This window comes from Nannospalax galili, unplaced genomic scaffold, assembly GCF_000622305.1.
Source record: "Nannospalax galili isolate Female #2095 unplaced genomic scaffold, S.galili_v1.0 scaffold1124, whole genome shotgun sequence".
Classification (NCBI taxonomy): Eukaryota; Metazoa; Chordata; class Mammalia; order Rodentia; family Spalacidae; genus Nannospalax; species Nannospalax galili.
In genome coordinates this window covers 1,241,009-1,265,171 of record NW_008351693.1, presented here as the reverse complement: position 1 = coordinate 1,265,171, position 24,163 = coordinate 1,241,009, and the positions used below count along the sequence as shown (strand labels likewise).

General features: G+C 41.2%; 1 protein-coding gene across 5 annotated transcripts in view; it reads right to left on the bottom strand.

Moving 5' to 3' along the window:
* Positions 1-18,875, bottom strand: part of Pigk (phosphatidylinositol glycan anchor biosynthesis class K) — a 132,625-nt gene extending 113,750 nt beyond the window's left edge. For 4 of the 5 annotated variants that reach the window (XM_008848653.3, XM_029553824.1, XM_008848654.3 and 1 more), the window contains exons 1-3: positions 18,756-18,875; positions 14,611-14,664; positions 8,470-8,561 (exon numbers count right to left, since the gene is read on the bottom strand). In XM_008848653.3, the coding sequence (XP_008846875.1) occupies positions 8,470-8,561; positions 14,611-14,664; positions 18,756-18,842 (233 nt within the window). In that variant the 5' untranslated portion in view covers positions 18,843-18,875. The remainder of the gene's footprint in view (positions 1-8,469; positions 8,562-14,610; positions 14,665-18,755) is intronic. The other variant, XM_008848655.3, reaches the window with a different exon arrangement.
* Positions 18,876-24,163: the final 5,288 nt, after the last annotated feature.

Genomic DNA, 24,163 nt, shown 5'->3' with positions numbered 1-24,163 from the left:
TCATAAACTATATAAGGACAGGATTTTTGTACTTACCATATTAGAAATAAAAACTCAATGCCAGAGCTGGAGAGATAGCTCAACAGTTAAGAGCACTGACTGCTCTTCTAGAGCAGGTTCAACTCCCACCACCCACATGGCAGCTAACAACTGTCACTCCAGTTCCAAGAAATGTGATGCCCTCTTCTGGCTTCCACGGGCTTTTCATGGCACAGGTACACTTACATTAATGCAGGCATAACACTCATACATATAAAATAAAAATAAATACATAAAAATTAAAAATTAAAAAATAATAAAAAAAAAATTTTAAACCTCAAAGCCAGGCATGGTGGCACATGGCTACACTCTCAGCACTTGGGAGGTAGAAGCAAGAGGATCAGTAGCTCAAGGTCATTCTCAGCAACATATCAAGTTAGTGGACAATCTGAGCTACATGACACCCTGTGTGAGAGAGAGAGAGAGAGAGAGAGAGAGAGAGAGAGAGACAGAGACAGATGGACTCAAAAAACAGCACTGCAAACAGGAAGAGCATCAGGCTACTGATTAGCACTGAATCTCAGGAGGTACAGTCAACTACTTAGAGACTCATATACTGCAAGTCATATGTGGTTTAATGTAAGAAGACAACAGCTAACATTCATTGAGCACTTGGGCTATCTCAAGCACTGTACTAGTAACAGAAGCTCATCACCTGCATTACCCTCTAGATCATTCCTCTGAACACTGTAGCGTCATCTCTACTTAGAGGCTCTGAAGCCACAGCACACAGGTGTCAAGTACCTTGCCCTGGGCTAGAATGTAGTGGAGCTTGAGTTCAGTCACTGATTTGGTTAAGAAGAACATTTGCTTTGTAACAACTCTGCAATAGCCTGGAACGCTGGGAACTGGCATTTAGAAGGATTTAATAAATGCTTAATCTTAAATTGATAATTTAATTGACTCAGATGATTAAGTTAGATGCATGAACTCATTACCACTGTTCAATATTTATGACACATGATGAAAAAAAATGGGCCCTTGACATTCTAAATGTGTAAGGATTTAACATCAGGGTACCTATTAATGATTTGCGTAACCTCTCATTCATACTCAGACAAATTCTTGGAAACTATTAACATAAAATTCTGTGAAATAGCTTTGTTCCAAACTACAGTCACAAGTGTTAATTCCACTTATCCTTCCAATACGCTAGAAAGTGTCATACACAACACGGCAGAGAAAGAGTGCCCGTCCTCCAAGTCTCCATGAAAACCCTCAGAAATAGCTTAGAGACAATTACCACTACTTTCTGTGGTGACGTGCGGACTAGTCTGACTTACTTTGCAATCATTCCCATTACCACCACCAAAAGGTTTAGACTATCTGGGGAAAGACTGACTACACTTTATCCTCCTCTGCCACCCACTCCCACTTTAGATGAAATCAGACAACTGGTAAACATTGTAAAATGGCAAAGACTCTGAACACACAGAACTGCCTAGGACTCACCCGAGTGAAAACATTGCAGCTGACAGTGTGACATATATATGACAGTGTAACACATGTATGACAGCATGACACATGTATGACTGTGTGACACATGTATGACTGTGTGTATAAGCTGGGAGTCAGTGTGCATGAGTGTGGGGTAGACTGAAAGAGATCTTCCTGAGCTAATCTCTCTGGTCCTTCAGGAGACAACTCAGAGATAAAGGAATAAGGACTTATATTGGGGCAGAATACTGACTCTCACTTAAGTCATGCCCAAGAGTCCATACCTCGTACAGTAACTCCTCAGACTAAGTTGTCAGGGTTCATCAAAGGAACAAACCAAATTATGGAATTTGTCAGAGTCAGAGAGGTCCTGAGACATTATGTGTTTCATCTCAATGCATATAATTTATTATTGATCTATCCAAGTCTGATTAGTCATTTAATTAAGCATATCTATATCAGGGGCTGGAGAGATGGCTCAGCAGTTAAGGACACTGATTGTTCTTGCAGAAGACCCAGGTTTGAATCCCAGCACCCACAGGGCAACTAACAACTGTCCATAAGTCCAGTTCCAGGGGATCCAACAGCCTCTCTGTCCTCCATGGGCATTGCACGAGACAGGTGCACTTACCTACATGCAGTCAATAAACTCGTACACATAGAAATTAAAATAATAACTAAAATATTTTTTAAAAATAATATCTATACCATACAGAAAGCATTCTGCCTTTAGCAGATGTTCAGAGAAACAAAGCCATAAAGTAAACTGAAGTCCGGCTGTTCTGTAAAATGAAAGGGCCTGGTCACTTCGTCACCACACACCAATATTTACTCTAGCTAGGTTCCTTAACTAGAAGCAGCAGCAAAGTTCATTCATGTGAGAAAGAGACGTATCAAAACTGCACACAATTGGGGATGGAGAGATGGCTCCAAGGTTAAGAGCACTGGCTGCTCTTGCAGAGGACCCAGGTTCAGTTCCGAGCACCCACCTGACAGTTAATGACCATCCTTAACTCCAGTTCTAGGGGGTCTGATGCCCTCTTCTGGCTTCAACAGGCATTGCACAACACAGGTACACTTAGAGAGATGCAGGCAAAACACTCATATTAAATTAAATTTTTTTAAATGGCACACAATTGTGTGGAAACATGAGAACGAGGCTTGCACTAGAGGTGTAGCTCAGTGGCACAGTGCTTACAGCATCTAGGAGGTCGCAGTTCTAACTCCAACACCAGGGAGGAAAAACGCACCAAGGGAAAAGTCCTAGAGAAACGAGAACTCCAAAGTAGTCTCTGATATCTGCACTACAGTTTGCAGAGCACCAGGGACTCCAGGGTTTTCTGGCTAATGTGACTTGGTTATTTGCTTTTCTCTCTGCCCACATACAGACATATTTCTGTCAGATCTGGAAGCATGTAACTTTTCACTAAAAATGGCTCAACTTCACACCTCACCTTCCCATGACCTTTCTTTTGGTATTAATAATAAAACTGATAGCTTGGCATTACTAAATCAATGCCATGTCACTTCCTGCTAGACCAGTGGAACCAAATCAAAAACCGTGAGAGGCTGATTCAAGTAACCATAATGAAGAAACGGAAACAGCCAACCAAAACCATTCACCCCATCTTACACAGAAGGGCACTAGGGTAGAAAGAGACTAATTTGTCCATGATGACAAAAGACTCGTGGTGACGTTGTCGGGCCAACATGAACATTTCCAAGTTCTTCAGGCCTGGTGACGCAGTAGAAGAAAACCACAGAACGATGCTCAGGCACAGCAAGGAGCTGCTTACGTGACAGCAGGCCTCTCTCTTCACTGGCGGTTCACTCCTCTGACCTACCTGATCTATCTGCCAACTGCCCAACTTTGAGAGCATCACCATGAGCGAGCTGGGAAAGGAGGAGGCACTGCCACAGGCCCACCATATGCTACTGAAAGTCACGTCACCTCTCAAGAGCACATTTTTCTCAAGCAAAAAATGAAGCATTCTTTGGAATTCTAAGGGCTACAAAAGCACTTTTTACCCTCAAATTTCGCTCTCTGTGTCATATACCCCTCTCACTGCTCTGGGTTGGTTTGGGGCTAACCTCAAGCAAAAGGAACAGAGTCATCACCCCAGCCCATCTCCTGGCCTGGGCCTAACTCCCTAACAGAACAGCTGAAACAAGTCACATGACACCAAGGCCTGCATATGCCCTTCCGTGTCATGCTCATCACCTCCCTTCTCGACTGCACTATCCCTAGGTTTACACGGTCTTTGAGCGCTCCTGACTTATAATTTATCTTCAAAACGATCATTAAACAAAGTTATTTAATAGGACCATTGCAAATTCTTAGAAAACTAAGTCAAAATGCTGGATGTAAAACACCAGTAGGCTGCTTCATGGAGAGTACCAAAGTGAAAACAAAAATAATTTGTCAAGTTATCCTCAAGTTGAAATAAATGAACAGTTATGTAGAAAGTTTATTACAGAAGAAAGCTCTGAGGATTGGCTGTTGCATTTTAGTAATGTTAGTAGGTAAACACTTATGACATAAATCATCACAGGAAGTTGTGCAAACACAAGTTTCATGAGCTCTGTCAACATTCTTCTTTATCTTTAATTAATTGCTTTCACTTACCCTTTCTCTTCATTCCATTATCTGTTTGTACTGATGAACTGGGCAATGTCATGTAATAAAAGCATTGCACCCAGCTCCTAGCATTAGAACTACCACACACAGTTAAAAATCACCTTACCTCAAGAACATATTTTTCTTAAGCATAAAATAAACATTTCTTTGGAATTCTGAGGATATCAAAGACAATTTTTACCCCCCAAATTTCAAATATGAAAAGTCTCTGAAGATTTTAATTATAGGTACAAAGATTTAAAAAAAAGGAAGCTGGCATTGTGTGCAATTTTACAATTCTCAGAAAAGAATATATCATCATTCTTAAAGTTAATTAATGTTCAACAAGTTTCTAGAACAACATACAAAGCCAAACTGCACACACAGCAACGTATTTGGGAAAATATATTATTTACAATGTGAACAAAAAAGTAAAACAACTAAAACATCCTACCAAAGATGCTTATGAGAAACACACTAAAATTATGAAAGTTAATTTAATGCTATTAAACACATAATTAAAAGGAAATACAGTCCATTCATAAATGGAAAAGTTTAATACCCAAAAGAAACTAATCTATCAACTCACTCCAATGCAAATCACAATCTCAACAAAGATCTTTCTTCTAAGAACTCGACAAACTGATTAATGTGGAAGACCACATGTCTGTCCCCTGAAGCTGCTGACCACAGAGACCAGCCTCATGAGATTCGTGTCACTCTCAGCCTTGTCAGAGAAACCTCCTTTCACAGTGGACAGTGGTTACCGCAGAGACCCAACTAACTGGTCAAAGTGCTGAGAACAAGCGGCTGTTGAGTGCTCGGCCAAACAGGTCATCTGTGCCACTCCTAAGGCTCAGGGAAACTGCAGAAGAGAAAGCACGAGGACATAAGGGAGGTCGGGGAGGAGGGTGCGCCATGCTGTCTTCTGGACATGACATGGCCACTGCACTCATCAAGCACAGCAGCTGTGGTGACCTGCACAAAACCTACACAAGACTGGGTCTGTCAACACTCTGTCATGGGTCGAGGAGGGGCTCATGAAGCCCCATCCCTCCCTGAGGAGTTACTGGCTGTTAATGGTTGCTAAGAGAAGGAGGCATTTCATTCAGTGGTGTAGTCACTGGTAAGTTGCCTATCTATACCTGGTAAAGAACCCATGTTCACGCAAGCAACCTAATTAAACTCAGTGGGTCACAGAAAACCTTAAAAACAGGCATGATCACAGAGAGGGACTAACTGGCAAGAAGGGGTCAACAAGGGAGTGGGGTAAGAGAAGGTGATTTCCTGGTCACTGATCTCCTGGGTCACTGATCTCATGGTCACTGATCTCCTAGTCACTAATCTCCTGGTCACTGATTTCCTGGTCACTGATCTCCTGGCCACTGTTCTCCTGAGTCTCTGATCTCCTGGGTCACTGTTCCTAGGTCACTCTTCCCCTTAAAGCACACTCAGCTCCTACTGACACAAAGTGTCTTACACACCTGCAGGAACATCATGGAGGCTGAGACGGATGAACTGCCGAAGTGAGATGGAAAGCACAGAATGGTCAGAATATCTCAGAATCGAGATGCAACCCCATTATTTACATTTTTTTTGTTGGAAACATCTTTGGATTTATGTTATGATTTAAATAAAAGTTACTGTGAAAGCCTGAGTTCCTCACCATTAAGTTAGGCAGGAATAGCTCTGGAAAAAAAAAAAAAGTCAAAATCAAAATCAACTGTTGCCCAAGAAGCACATGAAAACCTTTGGGAGTGACTTGTCTGTCCTGTTGGTGACCAGCATGGCGTATCTGCTGAGCCACTAGGGGAAGCTAGTCATAGAATGTACTTGGCTTTTGATCCCAGCCTGTCTCCCACTTGCTTTCACTCTCCATGGGGTGTCATTTCCACACCGTCCTGACACCTGAAGCTAAGCAGCTCTTTTGGTAAGGACCTCTGTTCTCAGTGTTGACAGCTCATAGTGACCTCACTTTGCTCACTTTGTGCAGAGATAGGCTAGCTCCCTTAAAAACAATCACCTATGAGCAGAATTCTAACAGCCAGTCCTGGATAGCCTAAGAGCACTAAGTAAGGCTAAAGACACTTTACCATCACAGCACATTCTGCTGCTTTCATCAATTCTTCTTCTTTAAAAAAAAAATTTTATTTATCTACATTTTTAAGGATTATCTCAGAAAAAAAAAAAAAAATCTGTTGGGTGGTGGCCGGAGACAAGAGAAAGAAAATTTGAAGGTTGAATAAAATCATCTTGACAATAACTATGACACCATTTGGAAATTGTTTACAAAACATAGATGGGGCTGGGGAGATGGCTCATTGGTTAAGAGCCCTGGCTGCAAGCCAGATTCGATTCCCAGCACCCACATGGAAGAAAAAACAATCTCAAACTCCAGTTCCAGGGAATCTGACACCCTATTCTGACCTCCTCAGGCACTGCATGACACAGGTGCACTTACATACATGCAGGCAATACACTCATGCACATAAAAAATAAAAATAATATTTTTTTAAAAATTAAGAAATATATTGACATAGTTCTAGTAAAATTATGAAATTATCAACATAATAAAACTAAAACAATCATAGAACAAAAAATTTAAAGCTAAAAATATATTGACTTTGTTTTATAAACTAATTATGGCTTTAAAAATCAACCAGTTAAAAAAATCAATTAACAAAAAATTTTAATTAAATTAATTTTAAAAGTGACCTTTTAATGGTCTAATGGTTAGATCATTTTTATATTATGATATTAATGTGAAATCTTGGGGAAAAACAAGAAAGTAAAGATCATGGTTTAAAGTGATGTGCTTGTTTGTGAAACTTGAGTTATACTGGTTAGTTCTGCAAACTTGACACAAACCTACATATAATTGGGAAGAGGGACTCTCAACTGGGGAGCTGCCTCCATTAGACTAGCCTGTGGGCATGTTTGTGGAGCATTTTCTTGATTGCTACTTGATGTAGGCGGGCCCAAGCCACCATGGGTGGTGCCATCCCTGAGCAGCTGGGCCTGGGCCGTGTAAGAAGGCAGCTGAGCAAGGTGGGGAAGTGAGCCAATGAACAGCACTCCTCCACGGTAAGGTGGGGAAGTGAGCCAATGAACAACACTCCTCCACGGTTCCCATTTCAAGCTCCTGCCTTGAGTTCCCACCTTGGCTTCCTTCAATGATGGGCTGTAACCTGTAAGCCAAAAAACCTTTTCTCCACCAGGCTGGTTTTAGTTAGTATTTTATCACAGCAACAGACACAAACTAGAGCACTGGGATACTCAACTAAATCCATTCCTTCTCAGAGTTAATTTAACTTTAAAACAGTAATATTATCTAGGTGTGTTGATTTCAAATGAAATACAGGAATTAAGTTACAGTTTTGTTAGGTTCTCGAACTAAATGATCCATTTGCTGAGAACACAGCGTAGAACTTTGTTTCTCAAGGCATGCATGGCTTTGTTTCTGCCTCAACAGCACTTCAGTCCTGTTTTTACTCCAATCCTGCAAAGACGGTCCCATGTAACAAATGAAGACCATCGAGCCAGATTTTAAATTACATCACCATGAACAAAGGTCTTGCCACAAAATAAATCAAACCTAAATGACTGAAATGACTGGTCTCCAGCTCTTACTGCTGCACAAACAAATCCTTGACAGACAAAGCAAAGGTAGACTACATGGTCAGTAGAGGCACCTGACCTCCCTTCCCATAGGAGAACATTTCCCACTAGGACTCTTCACAGGAGGCAGAGACCATCTTTCCACGCAGAAAACACAACTCCAATGTGCTCATCTGTTCACCCTGCAGCACAGACACAGGCACTTGACCTAGGCTCTGCCAACATGGCCTCCCAACAGGCGCTCTAGAAGAGAGAGAAAGACGCTGAGTGTGGAGGCCGGCTCCGGGCAGCAGGAGGTACAGCAATGTTAAGCACTTGTAGGCAACCTCAGCACTGCAGTGCCAAGTCCAGGTTCAGCAATTTGCACAACACTCACCAAACTGGTCTTACATTATGTTTTCAGCTGTGTTTTCAGCTATTTGGTCTTTATTATTATTGATTATTTAAGGCTACTGTCCTAAGAGTTCAGTTAACAAATCAATATACTTTCTATTAAAAAAACCCCTAAACAAAGCACTTACTGAACAACACTAAATAAACTTTGTCAAACCACAGTGCCCTAGTAGTTCTCTGTTCTCTATATGACCGGCTATTTTGATTACATTAGCACCTACCTCACACATGACAGTAGGCTCTGACAACAAAAACTTCAAATCAGGTTTCTTTACCTCTTTCAAACACATCACAAAACACAAACATAGTACTAGCATCTAAGAGTCACCTTCACTGAGGTTCAGAATTACACTTGGATGTCTTACCTGTCAGGAATACCTAACCTCTTGACACTTCTATAAACAGAGAGAGTATTCGCAACATGTCGGTAATTAAACCAGAATCGGGACGTGCACACCTAGAATTAAAACAAAAAATATGATTTTTACAAGTAAAAATAAACTATGGATTTACAGAATGATTTTTCTTGAAGACTGATACAGAAATGCCCTAAGAGTTTCATGCTTAGAAACATCACAGATCATACAGAATCATCAATAAGACCAATCTCTCTAAAGAGAGGCTTTCATAACTGATAGTAAATAAAAAGAAAAAGAAAACAAATCTTTGAGGAATTTAATCAAATACTGAACCCACGCAGTTCATCTCCATTTCTGAGATTCTATAACCTTCCTACTTCTAAAAGACTGCACTCTACAGAATCAGAGAAGATGCCGACAGTCCTCCCAGAATGGCTGTGTTTGATTCCATGATGCCATCTTCTGTCTTAACTGCTTCACTAGTTGTGGGAAGTTAAGACACCAAAATACAACAAACCAGTTTCATACACAATAAGAAAATGTATTATAAAGCTACTGAACTGAAAACTAGAAACAATTTAACCAAATTTTACACTTAAATAAAAGGATTACCTAAAATATCAAAAGTTTAATTTTATTCCTCAACAGTTGGAAATCCACTCTAAGGAGACGGGCAAAGAAACTGCAGCCACCCTCCTGCGTCCTGCCACATGCCTGTGCCCACAGCAGGAGACATGGCTAACCTCAGACTAGTTCAGGGGCTCCTGCCCCTGCCCAATAAAAAGGAACTATAGTTTTATAAAAATATATAATTAAAGTGAATTTTCATTCTAGAATGCAATAAAGAAAAGAATAAGTTTTTCACCATATAAAAAGCGTCAAACTCATTATATCTAAAAGTGCGTGTCTTTTCATTTAGCACATACAGGTACACAAAGCATGTTCTCTGGCTTTTCCAACAGGGTGCCTGAGAAAAATGAAAAAAAAAAAGATGGATACAAATTACTTCCAAAAACCCTGCAGGTTCCCTAACTTGAAGCAAAAAAAAAGTAAAGAAAAATTACAACAAATTAGCCAATAATAAAAGCCAAGGTTTTCGTTGCACTTTATGCATTTATAAAAGGCTCTTGTATCTGTTACATTATTCAATAAGCATAAACATAAGAAACTGCTCTCATTTTCAATATCAAATTATTAGCTCGTAAATTAATAGTGAGTAGAGAGACCATTAATAGGAAAAGAATAAAAGACCAGAAAATATCAGCTTAATATAAAATATTAAATATTCACTGAATGAAATAAATAACCAGTTGTAAAAGAGCATATGTGTGAACCATCAGCTTTTCAAAACTAGAATCAGTGCAGCGGCAAGCATTCCTGCTGAATTTTGAGGACCCGAGAAGCTAGCAAGCGATCAGCAGAGAGGAGAACGGCACAGAGGAGCAGTGACTTCCCTTTAGACCTTTTGTCACAGAAAATTTTCTACCTGTGAGTATGGAGTGTCTTCATATTTTTTGTTTTACTAAATAACAGCAAAAAAGGAAAATTACAAACTAGACTGGAGGCCAAAATACAAACCAGCTTTCCTTCTAGCGCCCTCTGGTGGCAAGAGTCGTTTATTTCAGGTCTTCAAGTCAAGACTAAGCTCAAATTACCTCAAATTGAGAAACAAACTTGGATTTAAAAAAATAAAAATAAAAATCTGACTAACCTAACAGCAACAGAATGCATTTCTTATACTTTGGGAGAGGGAGCACTGTTCATGTGCACGTGGGCACACACAAAAGTGTGCGTGTGTGTGAAGCGTGAACACACCCCAGCAGAACGCACCTCCGGCTGTCCTCCCCCACTGCTCTCCCCTTACTTTCTGGACAGGGTCTCACTGAACCTGGAGCTCATCGATGCGGATGAGCTGGCTGACCAGGGAGCTCCACCCGGCTTCCAGTGCTGGGGTTACCGATGCCTTCGGCCTCTCAACCTTTACGTGGTACTGGGCATCTGAACTCGAGTCTCCATGCATGCACAGCAAGCACTTTACCACTGGCCCATCTCCCCAGCCCCATTTCTGGTACTTTCAAATGGTCAAATTTTGTAATTTTCTGTTTAATTTCTTAAACGATCACACGGTTGATTACAATCTCACTGGCAGTATGTAAAATACGGACACTGGCGCCGTGAAGCCGCAGTCCTATCTTCCTCACACTCTATCTGAAGCCCAGGTTACTGAGACTGGAGGAGGGCTCGGTCAGGTTCCCAGCAAGGAAAGGCTGTGATGCGTGTGTAACACGAGCTAACAGCTTTGGATTCCTGCGCCACCTGGGCGTCTGCACACTGGCAGTTATCCCTCATCTAAGGTTCCTCAGAGTGACTAATCAGGGAAGAGCCTTGTCTCCCAAAGAACAACCGTTTCCTTTCTAGCTGGTGTGTCTGTGGTCTGGGTTTTCATAACTGTCCTTACTTTTAAGTAGTCATTGAAAACCTCTCTCCTTATCTCAAGCTTCTTAAAATCTCATAAGAAACAGCATATTCGGGATATTATTTCTTAAAGAACGAGAAAATGAGCCATGAACCCATGCTACACAATTCTATTTAATCATAATATAACTGCACCTGATTCAAACGTTCACAGCAACTGTACTTTATTTCTAGCAACCTAGATAATCAGGCACTTTTAGAAAACCCTAAACAAGCTACCTTTGGCCTTAGGAAGTTAACAGGTATTCTGCTTATTTTGCAATTTAGTCGTTGTCTTAGTTCCCTTTCTGTTGCTGTCATTAACACCATGACTTGGGGACAAAAGGGTTTGCTTCATCCTACAGGTTAGCCTATCGTCAAGAGAAGCCAGGATGGGAATTCAAGCAGGAACCTGGAGGCGGGAATTGAAGCCCAGACCATAGAGGATGCTGCTTCCTGGCTTGCTTCCCTTGGCTTGCTCAGCCTGCTTTCTTACAAGGTCCAGCCCACCATGGGCAGTGTCATCCCTACGCATCGCCAGGGCTACTTTATAGTCCCACTATATTCCTGCAACTCCTGTGCTCAAGTCTCCTTCCTTCCCAGCAGGGGTTAATGGTGCTAATAATGTACAGTCTTGGCTCCCTTTCTCTTTTATTTAAAATATTTTATTTAGGGGCTGGAGAGATGGCTCAGTGCTTGAGGGCATTGACTGCTCTTGCAGAGGACCTGGGTTCGATTCCCAGCACCCACATGGTGGCTACGAACTGTCCTTAACTCCAGTTCCAGGGGAATCCGAAGCCTTCTTCTGACCTCCACGGTATTACACAACACAGGTGCACTCACCTACATGCAGGCAATACACTCATACACATAAAATAAAAATAAATAAATAAATATTTAAATAAATATTTAATTTATTATTAAATGATTAAATACTAATTAAATTAAATATAAATATTAAATATTTAATTTATTATTTTTATTTTATGTGTGTGAGTGTTATGCCTGCATGTAGGTGAGTGCACCTGTGTCGTGCAGTGCCTGTGGAGGACAGAAGAGACTGTCAGATCCCTGGAACTGGAGTTACAGACAGTTGTTAGCTGCCATGTGGGTGTTGGGATTCGAACCTGGGTCTTCTGCAAGAACAGTCAGTGTTCTTAACCACTGAGCCATTTCTCCTGCCCAGCTCCCTTTTTCTTTTACAAAAGCCAGTCTCCTTTCCTGACTTCCTATCCTGACTGCTCTCCTGGCTGCCCCCACTAGCATTTAAATATGATCCCCAAATTTCGTGTGTTCAAGACTTAAGCCCAACTTCACATGATGAAGAGGTTTGGAGGTGGGGTCTCTGGGTAGTAGTTAAGATCAGATAAAGTCACCGGGTTGGAGTCCCCTGATGGTGGTGGCATTAGTGGCTTCATAAGAAGATGTGAGCTGGCAAACTTGCTCCGCCTCACCACGTGATACCTTTGGTGACGTGAAGGTAGTGAGAAGGTCATCCCAGATGCACAGATGCTGACACCAGCTTCTCGGACTTCCCCCTCTGGGAAGGGAGCTAAACAAATCTGTCTTCTTTGTGTTTACACAGTCTCAGATTTTTTTATAGCGACAGAAAACAAGAGTACACAATATTTACGTTTTTTTGTTAAGTCAAACTCATTCCATTTCTAACCATACAGCATTCAACGAAACCCTAGTAGTAAAAATTACCAATATGCAATAAGTTACATGTATTCTATTTGGAGAGTGAAAAATACAAGCTTATGAATCCAGATATATTAAAGATATCAATTAACACAAAGGGGATAAAGGCAGAAGGGGAGAAAAGTAAGCTAACAAGCAAACCTTGCAAAGAACTGAAATAATGCAAGTTAAAACAACATTGAATTTCTTGCCCAGCAGTCAAAAGAAAAATGTTAATAAAACACAGCTGACCTGGATTCAAAAAGAGATATACAGCCTTTCTGGAGGGCAAGGATACTTCATGACTACATGGTTTTATGCCTAGGAATTGATCCTTAAGAGAAAAATCAGTCAAATTCACAAAAACCTATGTTTAAGAATATGCAGCCAAAGGCTGGCTGGGGCTACGAGAGACACTGAGACCCTGTCTGGAAAAAAAAAAAAAAAAATCCAGAGAGAGAGAGAGAGAGAGAGAATGAAAATGAATGTTCATTCATTCACCAGATGTGGTGGCTCACACTTGTAATCCCAGCACTTGGGGAGACTGAAGCAGGACTGGTATGAAGCCAGCTTGGGCTACAGAGTGAGACACTCCATCCCATCTCAAAAACGGGGCTGGAGAGACAGCTCAGCAGTTAAGCTCTTGCAGAGGACCTGGGTTGGGTTCCCAACGCCCACACAGGGCTAACAACCATCTGTAACTCCAGTTCCAGGGGATCTGATGCCCTCTTCTGACTTCTACAGGCACTGCACAACACAGGTGCACTTATACACATGCGGGCAATACACTCATACCGATAAAAAAAAATATTAACCACAAACAAAAGAATATTCAACACAGTTGTGACTGAAATAATAAAAACTCAGAATCTCAATGTCCATAAACTGAAGATAATGAAAGACTCATAGAAAAATTTACAGCCACTGGAAAAATAATAAATCTGTTTATCAATAAGTAGCCTCAAGATACACTAAGGCGATGCAAAACAGAAGACCAGGCACAAAGCCGGTGCAGAAAATCATGTATACAGCTTTATACCTTCTGTCTGTCTTCTCTATGTGAGAAGAAACAGCATCACTGAGTGTTGACTCAGGGATGTGAAAACACTCCCTCCCTTTAATTGAGTGAAATTAGTATAACATACAATTAGTCTGTCTTTTCTCCTCTGAAACCTTTCTTAATGGTTTTGTAAACGTAAATATCAATTATAATAAAATAGCCTAAGTATCTTTAAACTAATACTATAGGTAAAAAATGTTATTACTCATTTTCAGCACTAAAATAATTCTACATTATGTAAAATACTCTTTGGACAAGACCACCTCAAATTTATTCTTACATTTATCCACAGGTCACCACTTCATGGATAAACTGAACAAGGAACATTATTAGTCATTATTATTAGTTAATGTAGTTAGTTTAAAATAAAGTCAAAATAAAGAATTTCTGAGCTGGGGGTGGGACAGGCAGGAGAGATGCTCAGCAGTTAACAGCACTGGCTGCTCTTGCCAAGGACCCAGGTTCAGTTCCCAGCACCCACATGGCATCTAGCAACCACCTGTAACTCCAGTTCCAGGATTCCACAGGCACTGTATGCCCGGGTGCACTTACACACATGCAGGCAAAACACTCATACACATAAAATAGACATAAATAAATCAAAAAAAATTTAAGTACAAAACAATTTTTTTTTTAAATTTCTGAGTTGGGCACGTTGGCACACACCTGTAACCCAGCCCTCAGGAGGTGGAGGAAGGAACATCAGGAGTTCAAGGCCTACCTCACCTATATTATAAATTAGAAACAAGACTGAACTACTTGAGACCCTATCTCAAGGGACAGAGACAGACAGACAGACAGACAGACACAGGAAGAGAGGGAAGAAGGAGAAAGATTGAGAGCTATCAAAAAAATTTAAGCTAAATTTTATTTTCAAAAATTTGATTCACTATTCACAGAAGTTTCCAGATATGTATCTAATATGACAAGATGGATCTTTATAGCACACTCACCAAAACAGCCCAGTTATTTGTATGGCCACTTCTGAAGAACTGTTTTGCTTGATCCTAGTAGACAAATAAAGCACAATGAGTTTTTAAAAACATAAAATTTCTCAGAATAAGTGACAAATGACAGTTAAGACTCACGGGCTTCTTCAGTTTATGAAGAAAATCTTGGTATTTGACTTTACGGACAAAATAACCAAACTTAAAACAGGAACTACTTTAACATACTATTTGGGGGGTTCGCAAAATGGCACAGAGGCTAAGGCACTTGTTCCAAGCCTGATGACCTGAGTTTGATCCCTGGACCCACATGGTGAAAAGAATGGCCTCCTTCAAGTTGTCCTCTGACCTCTACACATGTGCCATGGCACACACGTGCCCACATGCATAGACAGACATACACGATTAAAAAAATAAACATAATTTTAAAAAGATACTTTTGAAGGCAAAAAGCCCTGGCTTAAGATACTGTATGAAAAAAAAGTCTTAACCTGGAAATCTGGAGATCTGGGTTGCAGCCTTCCTGAGATAGTGACTAAACAGAGTAACTTAAACTCAGATGCTTGACTCCTGCACAGAGGGCACAGATCAGTGGTAGAGCATTTGCCTAGCATGCTGCAGGTCCTGGGTTCAATCTCTAGCACCAAAATAAATAAATAAACACAAATTCACACCACCTTTTTCACACTCTTTCTATACACACACAATGCCTACCCTGCTTCACAAGGTCCTGTCACGGGACTGTAGAAACATCACCTGAGTCTCTGCTTTAAAACTAGAAAACATTAAATAAATGAAAGAGTGTTAAGTCACACTTCATTCCTCCTTACACTCGGAGAACTGTTGGGTGTTTAGTAGTGAACACAGGATCTGTCTGGTTAAAACAACTGACAAGGTCATCATTGAGACTACAGCCTCACCCGCCATTTCCCTTCATGATTTCGTGTGAGCACCATGCTCGTATCTTCTGGGGGTCACTAATACACTGTGTGCACTACTCACTGTCTCTTCCCACAAGATGCAGGTTCCAAAAGGACAGAGACATCACCAGTTAGATTCACCAGTGCATTCCACATCTGGCACATGGTGGATTTCTAATAAACACGTCAGTGACCAAAGAAAGAGCATCCCGTAGAAAACATACCACATGATAGGTCAGAATAAAAAGATAATACACATGAGGGTGCATCATGAAGCTATAAACTTCAAAATCTCCCTTCAGATTATACTGTGGTAACCCCACTGTTAAGACAATCTTTCTCTGTATTGAGAATATAATATGCAAATGGTTGTTAAGACCTTCTCAGATTAATGCCACATTTAGTAGAACAGAATAAAAAAGCCTTTATCCTGGGCTTGTTAGGAAAAAATAACACCATCGCCTTGTCTCCTCTACTAAAACAAAATAATTCACCCAAGTTTCTGACAGTCTTTTCAGCCTTAAATCAGCAGATAATTACTGCCATGAGTCCCTAAAATCTCTGTGGTTTTGCTCCTTTAGCATCAGTCACAATGTGAACACCAATGACAGAAAAATGAAATGTGTTCCAGCTCCATGAAAATGGCTCGGTTGTTGTTTCTAGTTTTCAATTTCTCTCGCTGTTGCTGCTGTTCTTGCTGTTGTGTGTGTGTGTGGGGGGGTGATATGACTACAGGGCCATTTGTTTTAAACATTTCACCTCAAAACACAGACAAGTCTTCTACATATGTTTCTAATTTTCCAGTCCATCCTTAAGTTGTAAGTTTATAATGTCTAGATTCTACTTATAAGAATTCATCTTTCCTGTCAAAATGTCATTCAATATCCATTCCTAGTATAACTGAGTACTGTATTTGAACTCATGAATATATTTGAGTATATTCTCTAGCTCAGTGCCATGTGCCAATTACAATAAGTCAGAATTACATTTACAATGCAAGACATTAAAAACTTCAGAATCCAACACCATCTTCCCAACTAATGAACACAAGTTTAAGCATCATTAAAACAATAATGACTGTAAACCATCTTATCTCAGACGTCAGGTCCAAAGTGCACTAATACTAGAGCAGTCAGAGAGTCTGGGTTCAAATCTGGATCTGTTGCTCACTAGCTACACAAACACTGGCGAGTTGCTTATGTTCTCATGCCTCCATTTTCCAGTGTACAAAATGATACCTGACTCACTGAATGTAGGATAGTGATGGAACACAGTGAGTGCCTAACAATGCTGGCTAGTGCGAAAAGTCAGAGACAAAAAGCTTCACTGGAGTATGTGAGATTAGACTTGTTCCTGCCTTCCAAACCTTTCTCAACAGCTGCCTGCGCACTAAGAACGGCAGACAAAGCACTGCTTTCAGGACTTGAAGGCCTGAGCTACAATCCAGCTGGCTACGAGGCGCTCCTGCAGAAAAGAAGATGACCTAAGCCATCGCTACTGTACTTTCCAGACCAACATTCTTACTCCATGAAGACTTTACTGAAAAAAACTGATAGAGTCAATGTAAAGTTATTCACTCTACATACAGTCATTGGAGCTATTACACACCGTGACATAACAGTGGAATGAAAACTAGAAAGCATGCTGTTTTCTCTCAAGAACATCAAGGTTTAAAACAGGTGAATGTGCAAACGCACTGAGTTATTATGCAACATTACTGATTCATTGCATTCACTGGACACCTGCCAGTGGTAAGAACGGTATGTCACCATACCTGCCTTCAGGGGTGACTGTTCAATTGAACAGACACATCAGCAAAAAGCCAACTATAAAGACAATAAACAATGTTTTCAATAAGAGGATCTGACTTCCTCAGAGAAGGTTTTCCTAAAGAAATGACATTTGACTTAAGATTCAAAAGATGAAGAAAGCCTGAAAGACAATCCTAGACAAAGAAAGTGGACCAGAGGCCCCAGTGGTTTGAGAAACTCAGTTTAACATGACCAGGCATTTAGAAGGAAAACAAGAGAATGGAGAAAGGCAGAGCTTTGTGAGACACAAGACTTTTATCTTTAGAGCATTGCTAAGGTACATTTGAGTGACATGATCAGGTTGGCATCTGAAAAGTTATTCTGGCTGCAGCTGGAGAAGACTAGAATACACAATGCCTCCAGGCAGAGCAATTAGGAAACTACTGCACTCTAGCGGAGAGTTTGAGTTCAATACCAGCCTGGTCTACATAGAAAGTTCCAGGCCAGCTGGACCTGCTGGGAGACCCTGTCACAGACAAACCAAACCTCTCAGGTTTCCAGCTTACCACACACTTCTAGGTTGGGAAATGGGGGATTTTTACCTAAATTTTCAGGGTCTTTTCTTTTTTTTTTTTTTTGGTCTTTTTGAGACAAGGTCTCCCTGTAGCCCCAGTTGTTCAGGGTCTTTTTAAAGGCAGAGGGATAAGCAGGTGTTCAAACTTTGGACACAGCTTTTCAAATGTCTGCTGATGGCCAGGGTCCCTGAGCCGGGTGGACAGGGAGGCCGAGAATGATGCTAGAAATCTAGTTACTTCGTTGGGGAAACACCGGAGAGAACCGGGTGTCCTGTGGCCTAGAGCAGAGGGAGGACAGGGCCCGTGAGACAAAACACCACAGCCAAAGGAGTGTATGCGCTGCAGGTCGGGGAGGTGACCCGCAAGGCTGCACACAGTAGGAGTGATGGTATGCGCTGAAGGTGCGGGAGGTGACCCACAAGGCTGCACACAGTGGGAGCGACTGCAAGAGCTGCAGGTGGGAGGTGACTCGCAACATTGATGGGCAATTCCCGTCAATCCAATTGTGTGCAGGGGGGTGGGGGGAGTGAACCGCAAGGCTGCACACAGTAGGAGTGACAGCGTGCGCTGCAGGTGGGAGATGACCAGCAAGTCTGCATACAATAGGATTGACAGCAATTCCCTGCAGGTGGGGGGGAGGGTGACTCGCAAAGCTGCACACAGTAGGAGTGACTGCAAGCGCTGCAGGGGGGAGGTGACCCGCAAGGCTGCACAGAGTAGGGCTGACGGCACTGGTCCAGCTCGGTCGCACGGTTGGCGCCGTAACTGCACAGCGTCAAAGGCCGCATTCTGCCCACCGCCCAGCCCGGCCAGGCAGGTGCTGCAGGCGGCTTCCACGCGGCTGTGCGTCCCGCCTCTGCGCCCGGCCTCCCGGGGTTCAGTCCTCAACAAAGTCCGATGCCTACCTCGATCTGACTAGCGGCCAAGCTGCCTAGAGCCAAGAGCGCCAAAGCCGCTCTCCAGAGCCGGCTGAAGAAGCAGGGAGCCGCCATGCCTGCCGGCTTCACACTTCCGGTACTAGGGTGGGCGGGGCGAATGCCGTAAAGCAGTGCGAAGGGCTGTGCGCGGCGTTTTGCGACCTCTGCGGGCATTTCACCACGCAGGTGCCCTTACATATAGGCAGGCAGTACACATTTTAAAAAGTGATAATAATAAGTAAATAACAAAAAGCAATAATAATAAATAAATAAATATTTTTAAGTCTTCAGTGAAAATTTTAAATCTTTGAAGAAAGCAATTGAGGAAGACGCGGACATGAAAAGACCTCCTAGGCTCATGGATTAGTAGAGTTAATATAGTGAAACTGACCATCCACTAAAAGCAATTTACAGATTTAATGCAATCTCAATCAAAATCCTCCCGACATTCTTTGCAGAAAAAATTCATTTGGAATCACAAAAGGCACCAGATAGCCAAAGCCATCCTGAGCACAAAGACCAATACCAGGAGGATTAATACACCAGATCTCAATCTATATTACAGAGGTATAATCATAAAAACAGTGGCATGGTATTAGCAGAAAAAAAAAACTTGTAAATCAATGGAACACAATCGAAGGCACAAACATAAGTGCACAAAATCACAGCCACCTGATATTTGACAAAGGTGCCAAGAACATAGGCTGGAGGAAAGACAGCATCTTCAACAAATGGTGCTGGCAAAACCAGATCTCCACATGCAGAAGAATGGAAATAGACCCATACCTATCATCCTGTATAAAAGTCAACTCCAAATAGATCAAAGACCTTAATGTTAAGCCTAAAACTCTGACACTTTTAGAAGAAAACATACGCAATACCCTACAAGATACAGGTACAGGAAAGAACTTTCCAGCTCTGAAATCATTTATTTGCCCAGGAATTAAGGTCAACAATTGACAAATGGGACCTCTAAACTAAAAAGCATTTGTAGAGAAAAGGAAGCAACAGGTTGAGTGAAGAAGCCCACAGAGTGGAAGAAAATCTTCACCAGCTATACATCTGACATAGGATTAATATCCAGAATATACAAAGAACTCAAGAAAACAAAGAAGCAAGAAAACAAATGACCCAATTAAAAGATGGGCTATCAATATGAACAGAGAGCTGTCAAAAGAAGAAATAAAAATGGCTAAGAAACATCTGAAAAAGTGTTCAGCATCCTTAGTACTTAGGGAAATGCAAATCAAAACCACTTTAAGATTTCATCTGCCCCCAGTCAGAATGGCTAAGATCAAGAGAACAAAAGACACCAAATGCCAGCCTGGATGCAAGGAAAAGGGAACCCTCATCCACTGTTGGTGGGATTGCAAACTAATGTGACTACTATGGAAATCAGTACGGAGAACTCTCCAAGAGACTAAAAATAAATCTACCATGTGATCCAGTTATACCACTCCTTGGCATGTATCCAAAGGACTCATCCTACTACAGAGATCCTTGCTCAGCCATATTTGTTGCTGCTCTTTTCACAATAGCTAAGAAACGAAAAGAACCTAAATGTCCCTTAACTAATGAATGGATAATTAAAATGAGATACATTTACACAGTGGCTCAGCATTAGAGAAAAATGAAATTATGAAATTTGCAGGTAAATGGATGGAACTCAAAACTGTTATACTAAATGAAGTAACACAGACTCAGAAAAAAAGCAATGTATGTTCTCTCTCATTTGTGGATCTTAGCTCCAAATCCTTGGGTGTGAGTATATATCCTGATGTAACCACAGGAGCCAGGAAAACAGAAATAAAGCATAGGGGTGAATGGGGAAGAAGGAGCTTGAGATAGGGGGATCACAGGAGATAGGTGTTATAAAAGGGGAAATGGGGGACTGGGGGACTTTCACTAGGGAGGGAGTAGGGAGGGTTATATAGGGTGTGTGACAATGAGTTAAGTAACTCCTAGATGGTGTGAAAAACCAGAGGGAAATATATTAGTTCAAGGCCTACTGAAAAATACATGATACATGTAATATGTATATATTAGCCCACTAATATATATATATATATGTGTGTGTGTGTGTGTGTGTGTGTGTGTGTGTGTGCATATATGTATAGCTGAAAGCTATATAACAAAAAGCACTGTACCAGGCAAGAGACACCTCCCTTCAAGTTGTTGGTCAGGGTAGCCAAGAGACTCCCAAAATAACAGACTATTGCCAAAGCCCTTGATTACCTCCCATAATTTGAAGGTAAGACTATATTTCTGAAGATAGTCCATACTTTGAATGAGCCAATGAGGCAAAGATGGAGGGAAGAGCTGTCAGGACAACGGTAACAACCTGTGCACACACTAGAAGGTAGGAAGGAGTGTGACTCAACAGGGGAACTTACTAGAGCAGCATTGGTCTTGAAGTTGAGAGAACAAAGCAAAGTGCTGGTAGTTAAAGCTGCATCCTAAGCAGGTCCCACCTCAGCTCAGGGCCTTGGGGGTCAGGGCAGGGGTTCTATGTGTATTCTAGGAGCTAAACGGTTTCAGAATGGGAGATCATACCAGCTCCAGTGGGGAGAATACATACAGAAAGAGCATCTGGAAAGTTATTGCTATTGTCCAAGCTATCATAGCTTAGACCAGAATGTGAAGAATGGAGATAATGAAAAACAGAGAGACTCAAGAAGGATTTTAAATAAGGTGCAGCCAAAGGAACAGAGCAATGGGCTATATTTTGGAAGTGACAGAGGGCAATTCCTCTGTGTGTGTGTGTGTGTGTGTGTGTGTGTGTGTGTGTACATATATTCATGTGTGTGCAGGTGTATTTATGTGTGTAAGTGCATGTCTGTATGGGTACATGTGCACATGTATGGACATGTGTGCAGAGGCCAGAAGATCACCTCAGGTGTCATTCCTCAGGAGCTGTCCACCTCTGCCTTGTTTTTTTGAGACAGAGCGTCTCATCACCCTGGGGCTCACTTTTGTAGCTAGGCTTGCTGGACAGTGAAACCCAAAGATCTGCCTGTCTCTGCCTTCCCAGCACTGAGTTCATAAGCATTCCACCACACCTGGCTTTTTTATGTGTGTTCTGTGGATTGAACCCAGGTCAACAGAGGACTGGATATCTTTTGGATATCTGCCCTGTACAGCTGAATACACAGTATTACCATTCTTTCAAACACTGGACCACGGGAATGGAGCAGGTAAAGTCTGGGTTAAATACCCAGAGCAATTTGAAAGACAAATACTTTTGTGACTACTCAATAAATGTTACAAATTAACAGGATTGGAAAGAGTACATTTAATCAGTGCTAAATCATGGCCCCTGTGAGGGATTTTTTTCAATGTGCTTTGTACTGGGTAGTTTAATTGGCACAGGAAAGTCTATTTGCTATGACAATCAGAGCCCCACGTACTTGATTGAAGCATTTTTTTATTTAACAGACAAGATATTTCTTTGGTGGGATTAAATGCAATAAAAGGAAATTGTATGTATTCAATATATTACAAATAGAAAAAAATAATTCAAACAGAAAGGCTTTCATCTGGTGCATCTGTATCGTTTCTTAATTCTGCTTTTGATATTGAATCACCAGAATTACATTTTGGAATAGCCTGAGATGCTCTTTTTCCCTCTCTTCAATGAGCTGTTAAACAATACTTTGTTGTTCTGCCATAATGGATTCCATTATGACCTTCTCATTAGCTTCAGACTGACCTGTAATGCAAAAGTGGACCAAGTGCCCTTCAAAGTCTCATGTTTTGAAACCTTGTGCCATTATTAAAATGCCATAATGACCTGGACATAGAGTCATGTCAAACACTTCAACAGTCTGAAGATTACTAAGGCCCTCCCATGTCAATCAAAAAGCTACCTGTTCTGTTGATATGAAGTTTATTTATAGAGAATTCAGTTCTGTCAGTTGAGGATACCTACAAGCGCAGTTGATTTTGCTTAATTGGTTTTTAATCCATGCGTACATTTTTATTCATTAAACATCCTGTGGGAGACTCAGAATCTCAGAAATGTTTCATATTTATTTGAATTATACTATATCATCCTGGAAGACCATCTTAGGAGGATGTTGGATTATTGGAGAGAGACAGAGGACTGGTGTGTGTATAGAAAACCACCATAGGAATATCACAGTAAGCAGAATGAATGCTCCCTGAAGATGGCTATGCCCTTCTCCCTAAACCTTGTACCTTACATGGTAAAAAGACTTTGAAGTGTGGTTGACTCCAGCATCTTGACAGAAGGAGATTGGAGTAGATTATCTGGGGAACACAATGTGATCATTAGGGTCTTTAAAGCTGAGGCAAGATGGTTAGAGAAGTGAAGACTGAAGCCGTGGTTGGAGTGAAGGGCCGTGAGCCGAGGGATTAAGGAACGTGCAGAGCTTCAGAAGCAGGAACATACAAGGGAATGGAGTTCCCGAAGCCTCCTGGAGGCGTGCTGCTCTTCCATCCTACTATGGGCTTTCAACCTCCAGAACTAGAGACCAGCACTCTTGTCTCGATTGTGGTTGCTTCTTAATACAGTAATAGGAGACTAATCCAGTACTCAAATATCTAGTGATTTCTCCATGGCATAGCAAGTCTTAATATGTCTTGGTGTTTTTCTTTTTTTGGTTTTCCTAGAGATGATAATCAATAACTACAAAATCATTAATATGGCTGGCGAGATGACTCAGCAGGCAAAACGTGTTGTACAAACCTGAGTTTGGTCCCTGGAACTCATTGTGGAAGGAGATAACTGACCTTTAAAAGTTGACATCAGATATCCACATGCACATGCTGCAAGTGTAGACCTGCACACACACACACACACACACACACACACACACACACACACGAAGAAGAGGAAGAAAAAGAGAAGGAGGAGGAGGAAGAAGAGGAAGAAATTTCTAAAAATTTAAATTACTCATTAATGCATGTTTACCACAGATATTAATTTCTTTCTTTCCTCTCCAAAGATAATATCCCAGAAAAGTTGCACGCTCTCTTTCATGCCCATAACACCCTGCATATATTTCCTACTATGGTGCCTATGGTATCAACTGAATTCTTTGATGTCAAGAGCATCAAATGACTTATTCACCTTGTATTCCTATACCTAGAAAAAGTGCTGAATGCAAATACGCAGTAAATAAATTAATAATAAATGCTTCAAAGAAATGTAATTAATGTAATATTAATAATCTGAAAATATAACACAAGATTCTAATGGGGAGAAATTTGGAGTCCTTGCCTTTTAACATCTGGTGAGACCTATTTCTTTACGAAATTTCTTTGAGAAAAATTCCATTACTGATACATTTTATGTGGATTTCAAACCAGTTTTTCCCTTTGTTCATTTGTGTTCCTTAATTTTGATCTCACTAAAACAGAGCTTCAATCTGCAA